Source organism: Pecten maximus, chromosome 6 (genome assembly GCF_902652985.1).
Source record: "Pecten maximus chromosome 6, xPecMax1.1, whole genome shotgun sequence".
NCBI lineage: Eukaryota > Metazoa > Mollusca > Bivalvia > Pectinida > Pectinidae > Pecten > Pecten maximus.
Window position 1 is genome coordinate 36,227,327 of NC_047020.1, and position 12,031 is coordinate 36,239,357.

The 12,031-nt window shown below is 31.9% G+C and overlaps 1 protein-coding gene across 15 annotated transcripts in view; it reads left to right on the forward strand.

Moving 5' to 3' along the window:
- LOC117329662 (calcium uptake protein 3, mitochondrial-like) overlaps positions 1-12,031 on the forward strand; it is a 154,597-nt gene that overhangs the window by 138,787 nt on the left and 3,779 nt on the right. For 6 of the 15 annotated variants that reach the window (XM_033887700.1, XM_033887702.1, XM_033887708.1 and 3 more), the window contains 5 exons: positions 3,412-3,500; positions 3,828-4,005; positions 7,471-7,579; positions 8,075-8,232; positions 10,477-10,500. In XM_033887700.1, the coding sequence (XP_033743591.1) occupies positions 3,412-3,500; positions 3,828-4,005; positions 7,471-7,579; positions 8,075-8,232; positions 10,477-10,500 (558 nt within the window). Of the gene's footprint in view, positions 1-3,411; positions 3,501-3,827; positions 4,006-6,100; positions 6,190-6,532; positions 6,711-7,470; positions 7,580-8,074; positions 8,233-9,563; positions 9,573-10,476; positions 10,501-12,031 lie in introns of all 15 variants that reach the window. The other 9 variants (XM_033887699.1, XM_033887701.1, XM_033887707.1 and 6 more) reach the window with 4 other exon arrangements.

Here is a 12,031-nt window from a genome sequence, read left to right on the forward strand (position 1 = left end):
ACTGCATGTCCTGTGAACTAGTATGCTGTTGGACGTGGCTTGGGGGCTTAGAGATATATACACACACATGCGTATGTTGCATGAATGGCAGAAAAGAAATAGTCATACCGTTAATCATAAGTATTGAAAATGTGTATTGGTCGTAGGGGAATCGGATAGTGTACAATATTTATCTCTTACTTTCTGTAATTCAGTGTTCAATATTTCTTTCAATGTGTCATTAATTGTCATATCCCCTATAATCTAACTCCATAGCTTCTATAAAATATTTTTTTAATGAAATTGGATTTAATGAAACTTCCAAGAAATATTATATACAGACTGTACCAGAATGTTCCAAATTGAAATCAAATGGATTAAGCAGTTTGAGATATTAAAATGTTTGTAGATTTCGGCCTAGGTAGCTGATTCGATCCAGACAATATCTTTGGAGAAGTTATGAGATTTTGAAAATATATACCAGGAATCATTTGGCTCTCCATATAATTTTTATCTTTTGAACACTTTAGGTAGGTGATGACTAATGACATAAAGTATGCATATTTATTGAGGTTGCTGTGACAATGAGCCGGACTGGTGGTTGCCGAATAATAATCAGATTTCAGTGAAACTTACAATGCATCGTTTTCTTTCATTGTTTGCCAAACTCTCAGATGCTCAGTGAAATTTCTGCATACTTATTTATTTAAAGCTGCGATTGTCTGCTTGGCTGGCGGTTTCTGGATAATGATAATGGTTTGAAGGCATATTTTGCCTACTGATTTGTCGTACCTTTTAGGAAATAGAAATGTTTACATACATGTATATCTTATTCTTCCATTTTAAGTAAATCAAAATTGATCATAGAATTTCATTATTGTATATCGAGATGGTATCTGAAAATATTTACAGGAGCAGATATGTTACAATTAAAATTTCTTAAGATGAACACGCTTGATGGAAATTTCTGCATATTTCATTGTAAATTAAAATCCCCAATTTGACTCAAACTTGTATATTTTCAAACTCTAAAACCCCCAATTTGGCTCATCCTTATATATTTTTAGACTCTAAAACCCCCAATTTGACTCATACTTATATTTTTATAGACTCTAAAACCCCCAATTTGACTCATACTTTAATGTTTTCAGACTCTATAACGAATTTCCGATATAACAAACATTTTGGTTTAAACAGTATTTTATTGTTCAAATATTTACATAGAATATTACACAAACATAGAACAGTAAAGAATTCGGAAAGAAGTACTTTCGTACTTATATAAATCCGTCTTCTCTTTGAGACAGGCAGATAACATAATAAGCAGATATCATGGTGAGCTACAGACATACAACTTGCATATAAATAAAGTAATCTCAGCAGAGAATTTGCAATACTGTCGAAATTGACATACAATGGTAATAATTACATTAATACATAGGTTAAGAAATTATCTCATTAGTACTAATCTATTTGAGTAGTGGGGGAGCGGAAGGGGAGGGGGAAGGGGAGGGGGATGGGGAGGGGGGTAGGTGATGGTGGTAGAAGAATAGGAATGTTATTGCAACAAATTTTTCCGTGAGTCCTCATAAAGAAGTGACAACGAGGGACATGGGTTAGTTTTTGACATACATTATATTCTTAGAATAATATATATAATATATAATAATATACAAACATTTTCTTCTAGTCCCGGGGATTCGTTATACAAAACATTAACTATAATTCAATATCCTTTCTTTGTTTTATGAAGAAGAGATCTTGGTGTACTCTATTATGATAATCCACTCTGTATGAATTTTAGGGTCGACCAGTTTGTACCTTTCAACATGTTCTAATTTAAACAACAAAGAAATTACATACATGATGTACATTACAGACTTCCCTTAGTAACAATATATTTTAGGATTTTCTTTCTGTGGTCTTATATGAGATTTGAAAACATGAAAACTAAATAAGATTTACTTGTTTCAAAACTTGGAAATCTTAATTGGTCTTCTTAAACTAAAGAGGGTAAAAAAATTACTTGACCATGGAGTAAACTTAACTCTGATTCTATATATTTCTTTCTCAATCCAGTGTTTGAGTTTTACAAAAACATTTTTTTTTCTTAATTTCACTGTCAGTAGACCAACGGTTCATTTTATTCTATGAAGTCTGACTGTTTATACTTAAATATATAACACCATCATATAAATTCCCTATATATGTAATTTCATATCGCCCATGATAACATAGTAAGGAATAACAGAAAAGGACAATAAAAACTATGGTGTATTTTTTTTTAACAATGTTAAATTTTTTTAAAAATGTTGAACTTAATTGAAGTTGATTACATCATACTGTATATATATAAACTTTTGGTTTTTGTGCATGGTTGCTATGGAAACACAAATGTAAACAGAAGGAATATTGTTGTATTATTTTTATATTATTGTTTCATCAGCTGACCAGGAAAGTTTCTACCACAAAATAATTCTAAAGCTCCAAACTACTAAAGAAAGTACACATGAATATTTTGTGTTATACAATATATGAGGACAATTTTTTTCATTCAAATGTGCACATATTTATCTTCAAAAAATAGAAATTCTTTTAAAAAGCTCTGAACAGATGGGTACTGTATAGACTTACATATACATGTATGCGCCTTTATAGTCCTGTAGTTGAAAGATCTACATCTCCAATTTATGATGGCCAGAGAAAAATAATACAGTAATAATATGATTATGTAAAGTATAAGGATCGACCATGTTCTTTGTATTGTTAAACTTCCTATCAACAACTATGATCATTAATGACAGTTAGTCGTGTGTGTATAAACACTAATTGATTAAGAAATATGGTCAAATCTTGCTTATTACGTTAAATTTTATGGTTTTCACAACAATTACAACATAAAGCTGACCATATTGTGTGTAACTATAAGAACCATTGGTGTAGGAATTCATTTAATGTTTGATTAATATATTTCAATATTTTGAAATCTCGCCATTCAATGATTCTGAACAACTTGTGTCATATTTTATTCATGATAATCACACTCAAAAAATACATTTACACCAATTGTTAATTTTTTTAAATCATTTATTATTAATTAATTTGAAGAAATGCTGAGAGAAAAAAAATATGTTGCATTGTTGTATTGATTGTATAGAATACACTCTCAAGCATATTGAATTTTTATCAGCTACAACATAACTTAGGATCATATTTATTTTTCTGTTTGGATAAATGTGAATATATTTTCTGATGATATTTCTGTGTGAATTGATACAAAGAGAAATGATTATAGATCATTATAGATCATAATAGATCATTATATATCACTGTAGATCACTATAGATCATTGTCAGATCATTATATATCACTATAGATCATTCTCAGACTGATTTTAAGTAATTTAATCAGTTAAGTATTTGTGTTTGTCAGAGTGTCGACCCGGTACAGGATACTACCTTACTCATCCACTTCTTCGGACCCAAGGGTAAACAAGCTCTCAAATACGAGGACTTCCACAGGTACAGTAAGCTGTGTGCCATCCTTACATAATTTCTCCATTGGATTTTATGTCTTTTTAAATTTTTGAGACTGGGCCATCAAGCCAGATGGGAAACTGTTCACCTTGTCACCCATCCAGTTCTTGTCAAATATCCCTTAGAAATTATCAGATAGATGTGGACAGATATTCATAAAATATGCATTCTTCATAGTAACCAATTATAATAATTAAATATTAATCTTTGATTTTAAGAAATTATTTTTTAACGCTGTCTCTCAAAAGTTTCTGAAGCAATATATTTCTAGAAGGATTAGAAAAATAAGGTGAACTTTGAATGATTTTACAGATTCATGGAGAACCTCCAGTCGGAGGTGATAGAGTTAGAGTTTGTGGAGTTCTCTAAAGGCATGGCCACAATCACAGAGGAAGATTTCGCTCACATACTTCTACGCTACACCATGTTCGACAAGACCGACGTCCAAGCCTGTATTACGCGCGTCAAGGAACGCATTCCCGCGGTACAGGTATGTAACCTTCCAATGCTCAAATGTGCATTGCACATCCCGATGAACATTCACAGCACAGATATGTCACATACCCAACATGCATCACACACATCAAAGAGCCTGCATGGTTCATTCAGATATGAAAAGTCCTTGAATTTCACCTGGAAAAGTCTTAGAATTCCATGTCATGTTCTGAGAATCTTTGAATTTGACCTAAATGTCTTAAAAAGTCCTTGAAGTTACATTTTTGGTGTTAAAATAAACTGTAGCAGATGAATCTGATCTCCGGAGTGTCACAACCAAATTTTGATATACACTCTTTCCTTTTGTTGCAATTGCTATGTGGATCTGAATCTTGTATACATGTACTGTTACCTGCTACAAAATTGTTAATATGACCAATATAAGACGTATTCATGAAACCAGGTGAGTGATACAGGCCCTCTGGGCCTCTTGTTTTATGAAGAAGAGATCTTGGTGTACTCTATTATAATAATCAACTCTTCAAATTTTAGGATCGTCCAGTTTGTAACTGTCAACATATGTTATAATTTAAATAGCAAAGAAATATTGTACATGATGTACATTATAGACTTCCCTTAGTAACAATATATTTTAGGATTTTCTTTCTGTGGACTTATATGAGATTTGAAATCATCAAAACTAAATAAGATTTTCTTGTTTCAAAACTTGGAAATCTTAATTTGACTTCTTAAACTAAAGAGGGTACAAAAATTACTTGACCATGGAGTAAACAGTGTTTGAGTTTTACAGAAATATTTTTTTCTTAATTTCACTGTCAGTAGACCAACGGTTCATTTTATTCTATGAAGTCTGACTATTCATACTTTAATATATAACACCATCATATATATTTCCTATATATGTAATTTTATATCGCCCATGATATCATCGCAAGGAATTACTGAAAGGACAATGAAAAACTAGTGTGTATTTTTTTTTAACAATGTTGAATTTAAAAAAAAAAATGTTGATCTTAATTGAAGTTGATTACATCATAATGTATATATATATAAACTTTTGGTTTTTGTGCATGGTTGCTATGGAAACACAAATGTAAACAGAAGGAATATTGTTGTATTATTTTTATATTATTGTTTCATCAGCTGACCAGGAAAGTTTCTACCACAAAATAATTCTAAAGCTCCAAACTACTTAAGAAAGTGCACATGAATATTTTGTGTTATACAGTATAGGAGGAAAAAAATTTTCATTCAAAAGTGCACATACATGTATTTATCTTCAAAAAATTGAAATCCTTTTAAAAAGCTCTGAACAGATGTGTACTATACAGACTTACATGTATGCGCCTTCATGGTCCTGTAGTTGAAAGATCTACATCTCCAATTTATGATTGCACAGAGAAAAAAATAATATATTAATAATATAATTATGTATAGTATAAGGATCGGTCATGTTCGTTGTATTGTTAAACTTACTATCAACAACTATGATCATTAATGACAGTTAGTCATGTGTATGGACACTAATTAATTAAGGAATCTGGTCAAATCTTGCTTATTTAGTTAAATTTTATGGTTTTCACAACAATTGCAACATAAAGCTGACCATATTGAGTGTTACTAAGAACCATTGATGTAGGAATTCATTTAATGTTTAATTAATATTTTAATGTTTTGAAATGTCGCCTCTTGATGATTCTGAACAACTTGTGTCATTAGCTTTTATATATAATAATCACACTCAAAAAATACATTTACACTAATTGTTAATTTTTTTAAATCATTTATTATTAATTAATTTGAAGAAATGCTGAGAGAAAAAAAATATGTTGCATTGTTGTATTGATTGTATAGAATACACTCTCAAGCATATTGAATTTTTATCAGCTACAACATAACTTAGGATCATATTTATTTTTCTGTTGTGATATAATGTGAATATATTTTCTGATGATATTTCTGTGTGAATTGCTACAAAGATAAATGATTATGGATCATTATAGATCATTATAGATCATTATATATCACTGTAGATCACTATAGATCATTGTCAGATCATTATATATCACTATAGATCATTCTCAGACTGATTCCACGTAATTTAATCTGTCAATATTTGTGTTTGTCAGAGTGTCGACCCGGTACAGGACACTACCTTACTCATCCACTTCTTCGGACCCAAGGGTAAACAAGCTCTCAAATACGAGGACTTCCACAGGTACAGTAAAGCTGTGTGCCATCATTACATAATTTCTCCATAGGACTTTATGTCTATTTAAATTTTTAAGACTGGACCATCAAGCCAGATGGGGAACTTTTCACCTAATGTCACCCATCCAGTTCTTGTCAAATTTCCCTAAGAATTTATCAGATCGATGAAGGCAGATATTCATGAAATATGCATTCTTCATAGTAACCAATTATATATAATTAAATATTAAGATGGCAGCAATCTTTGATTTTAAGAATTTATTTTTGAACGCTGTCTCTCAAAAGTTTCTGAAGCAATATATTTCTTGAAGGATTAGAAAAAATAAGGTGAACTTTGAATGATTTTACAGATTCATGGAGAACCTCCAGTCGGAGGTGATAGAGTTAGAGTTTGTGGAGTTCTCTAAAGGCATGGCCACAATCACAGAGGAAGATTTCGCTCACATACTTCTACGCTACACCATGTTCGACAAGACCGACGTCCAAGCCTGTATTACGCGCGTCAAGGAACGCATTCCCGCGGTACAGGTATGTAACCTTCCAATGCTCAAATGTGCATTGCACATCCCGATGAACATTCGCAGCACAGACATGTCACATACCTAAAGATGCATCACACACATCAAAGAGCATGGTTCATTCAGATATGAAAAGTCCTTGAATTTCACCTGGGAAAGTCTTAGAATTCCATGTCATGCTGTGAGAATCTTTGAATTCGACCTTAGTGCCTTAAAAAGTCCTTGAATTTACATCTTTGGTGTTGAAATAAACTAAAGTAGATGAATCTGATCTCCAGAGTGTCACAACCAAATTTTGATATACACTCTTTCCTTTTGTTGCAATTGCTATGTGAATGTGAATCTTGTATGCATTTACCATTACCTGCTATAAAATTGTAACTCTGACCAATATAAGACGTGATATGATTTTGGACTATGCTAAAGCTTTCTAAATTTCACCAAAAACTATGTAGTTCTGAAAAAGATTTAGAAAAGATCTCTTGAATTTAGTGACAGAATGTCATGGAAAAGTTTTAGAATTCTATGAACCAAAGTCTATGGACTTTTCTTAAAATGCATTCAGTCTCGTGTAAACCATTATGGCCTTGTGGTGTTTTCAGATTATAAAAACAGTTAATGTGTATGTTACCAGCTCTATTCTGGAAAAGACTTGATCATGATGAATAAATCCATAATCTTCCATTTCACCATAATTTGAGTGGAGGTCCTTGATTTTACCCAGAAATCATGAATGCACCATTGATGTAAGTGGTTATCTCCCCTTTCAGGGTATTACTTTCGAGGAGTTTAAACAGTTCTGTCAATTCCTAAACAGTCTAGATGATTTCACCATCGCCATGAAGATGTACACATTTGCAGACCAAGCAGTGTCTAAAGGTAAAATAAAAGATACACATCCTGTATACAGTAAAATGAATATTGGTATATTGCTGGATTCAACATTGATCTTGACCTTGTATTTATAATCTTGGCCTTCCTTTGTCTGACCTTGACCTTGCTGTATCTGACCTTGATCTTGCTAAATGTGCTTTACCTTTGTTTGACCTTGCTCTGTTTGACCTTACAGATGTTTGACCTTTATTTGACCTTACTCTGTTTGACCTTACAGATGTTTGACCTTTATTTGACCTGGCTCTGTCTGATCTTACAGATGTTTGACCTTTATTTGACCTTATTCTGTTTGACCTTACAAATGTTTGACCTGACTCTGTTTGACCTTTATTTGTCCTGGCTCTGTTTGACCTTACAGATGTTTGACCTTTATTTGACCTTACAGATGTTTGACCTTTATTTGACCTGGTTCTGTTTGACCTTTATTTGACCTTTCAGATGTTTGACCTTTATTTGACCTTGCCCTGTTTGACCTTACAGAACAGTTCCAGAGAGCTGTGTATGTGTGTACTGGTAACACACTCAGCCCCCACCTCGTCAACACAGTGTTCCAAATCTTTGATGCCGATGGAGACGGTCACCTCAGTCACAAGGAATTCATTTCCATAATGAAAGACAGACTGCATAGAGGGTCTCGGGTAGGTAGAAAGAAAAGAAAATCATTTTTCTTGATAACTTACTTATGTTCACAGTACATTAAAGTGGAACAACTTCATCCACATGCACATGTTACTTAATATTTGAAGTCAAAGGATTTTAATGTGTAAGGAGGTTTGAGGTTAAAGGATTTTTTAAAATAAAAATTAATCATTATATATTATGAACATGATTATAAAATATTTGCTTTGTTAATCTTAAAACTATCAGTTAGCATTGAAGAAAAGTTGAAATCCCTGATACATATCACATGGTTGTCTCCCCTTATCTTTTAAAAGTGGATTACCTCCCCTTTGTGATGTCATTGAAGATTACTCTTTAATATAATGTAAAATTAAAAAAAAAAAAATTGTTTTATTCCTACTTTTAACACTTATATTAGAGGCCAGGGTCAATATATACTTAATGTGTAGGTAAATTCAGGATAAGGCAATTCTGCAGTTTAGAGTAGCTGTGGTTACCTCCCCTGTTCTGTAGAAATAACCAAACTCACCTAGATCTAGATCTAACAAATGTTGTAAGTTGTTGTTGTTGAGCTACCTATCGTAGTGCGAGTAGAACGGTCATCTATACAAGTAGCTGTATAGTATTGGAATCCCTTCTCACCTACTTTATGTGTTGTGGAACGATTGTTGACAGTTCAATGTTGTGATTTCATTGGCTGATGTTCAAGATGTATTTGATCGGTATTTCATATTTTCTACAGTGTTCGTAAGTAAATATTGAAAATAGAAAAAATATACATGTAGGTGATGTTATTTTTCCTTAGTACTTTAAAGACTCCTTCACCACACTGAAAATGTATTTTAAAAAAATGTACATTGATTTTCACATTTTGTACATTTAGAAATGTTCCCAAATGGTTCTGATTTCAATTTGGGTTTGTTAACAAAACAGCATATCAAATATAATTATTACTATTTAAAATAGTTAATTTTTGAAAATTTCAAGTATTTAAAAATAAAATAGATTTTCTTTTTTCATAAATAATTTAAAGTGGATTTACATATATAATATTCATGGTGAAAATATGCAATCTGGCTTCAGTATAATTGATGACTCATAGATTTAGATAATTAATGACTTAGAGATTTATATAAAAGATATTCTTACAGTGAAAATATGCAATCAGCTTTTAGTATAATTAATGACTTTATAATCCCAGATAATAAAAATGGCAGAATTTCCGTTACAAATGTATTAGAGTTTAAATATAGCATGTATTTAATTATATATGTCAAATGACGTGTTTCCATGCCTATCAGATCATTGCTTAGTTGTGGTTTAAATGTCCTTATAAATTTATTTCCAGTTGACTGCGGTATGTAAATGTGGTTCAAACGCCAAAGAACTTATGCTAATATTATTTAAAACAGCTTCCCTGTAACAGTTTTACCAATTTTACCAATTTTTACCAGTTTTTACCAGTTTCCCTATGAGAATTAAACCTATGTTTTTCAGGATTTTTTGATCATTGTTATTTTTCGCAATATTGGTGCAGAATCCAGGTTTTGTTTCAAAATTTACCTCCAAGCATGCATCGAGAGAATCTCTCTTCCTAGTCATTCCAACATGGTTTTGTTGTTTTATTTTCTAGATGCACAATAGTTTTATCCCTTAGAATTTCCACAACATCCTGATTTCTGGTTTCCTTGGTGGTGTGACCTTTTCACCATCCGTGTGTTTTTCCACTAGCAGACTTAATCAATGATATATGAATTGAAAAATAATGAAGCCCACCGTGAGTTGCAAATGGCCTGCCATTATCTTTTCCTTAAAAACTACTCCTCTAGAATGGCCAGAGACTGTTTCTTATACATTTTTTGTGTTAATGTAAGAAACCTAATGTACAATTATAATTCCAAAACGATGAGGAATTTGTTTGAAATATTTACAACTTTACAGCTGAACAAAGGATGTAAAATATATTTCCCAAGATTTTATCTAGACCAGCCATATAGGTAATTACACAACTCATGTTTGAAAACCTGAACATTAAGTTCAATCACGTATTGAAAAAAAAGGGTCAGTTCTAACAAAATTATTCCAGATGATAGCTAGGTATCTAGAAGAATTTGCATGGAAGATATTAAGATTTTTCAACGATACTTCATATTGTGTTGGTTTCTATAGAAGTTTTTCATGCTTCCCTGTATTTAGTAAACCTGCCAGCATAAACTTGTACAATATTACTCTAACATTATCTTTTGGTATTGTGTGTTCAGAAATGGAAGAAATATTACTTGGCGGTAAGATTGATATTTTATGAGATCAGATGATCATTTTGACTAGAGATATCTTGACAATTATATTTATGTATGTATAATCTTCACAGCTGTGACTGTCAATAAACTGCCGTGATTTGTGTCACCAGTCATGTAAACAGTGTCACTAATATGTATGTTCGACTAGATGGCATCCCAGTTGGAAAAACTAACTGCAACCACCTGATGACATGCATGACGTTTAGTGAGGGTTTGTCTTGTAAGGTGAAGGTCGCATGACCTTTCTGTTCTTGTATCACACAGCGTGTCAGAGTGTTGTTGAGATATGTGCAGGACTATATACATGTACAGGTAGATTTGTACATTGTCCAGTGATGATAAAATCTTGTTCAGCCAGAGTCTTGAAAGGGTAGTGGTATTTGATTGTCTCAGAAAAAATTACCAGTAGGTGGCGCTGTAAGTGATGTTACAGAAACAAGCAAATCATTGAACACATCTGAATACTAATTCTCTTGAAGAGATTTTGAAAATCCTCAAGAATATTTCCCTTTTAAAATCCTCAAGAATATAATGCACAAAAGTTCAAGAACATTTCTTAACAATTGTTGGGGCTTTTGCAGGAAAATTGGAACAAACTCCTTCAAGATGATCACTCGATCTGGGCTGAAAAAACAGATATTAGCGAGGACTTTTGTAGGATGCAAATAACGTATCTAGTTTTGATTAATTGTTGTAGAGGTAGCTATTTTAAGGATTATTTTTGCTGCATTATCAAGAGAGTCAAGATATAATTTTGAAATTCTGAAAGAAATACAACCAGAATCTCTGCATAATATAATTTTTCAGTCACAATTTTAGGCTGAATGAACAAAGCTTTAAAAGACACATTTTAATTTTTTTTGATTGATTTCATTAGAATTAAAGTCGGTTTTGAATGAGGTGAATGTTGCCATGGGCATTTTACTACCATCAATATCACTAAAATACAAATGTGTATTGCATAAAGTAAAAACGGTTGATTTAAATGCCTTCTATTAATTGAAATAATATTAGAGGGGACCCTGGAGTATCCTTTTGAATTCTCTACAAAGAGTTATTTCCCTTTGAATATAACTTTGATTTCTCTACAAAGAGGTATTTCCCTTTGAATATAACTTTGATTTCTCTACAAAGAGTATTTCCCTTTGAATAAAACTTTGATTTCCAAAATCAGTTCAGCATTCATACATGTGTCATTAAGTATCAGCTTATATGAAAATTAAAAATTAGGTACCATAGAATCTACTGTTTTGAAGTATTGATAGACTGCATGTAGTTGATAATTGGTACATTGCCCTATTATCAAATCTATAGAGTTTTAATTATTATAACCTGGTTTAATTTTGTCTTCAGTTGTTACAACAAAATCTCCAGTAACCATAGCAACGTTGTGTCCTCAAAGCTTGATAAAATCTATAGCAGGTTATAGAGTTACTGTGGTGTCATTCTGTAGTTTTATGAACATTTTAAAATCTGTGATGATTTTACTTCTATTGGTAACAAAATTCATAAAAAC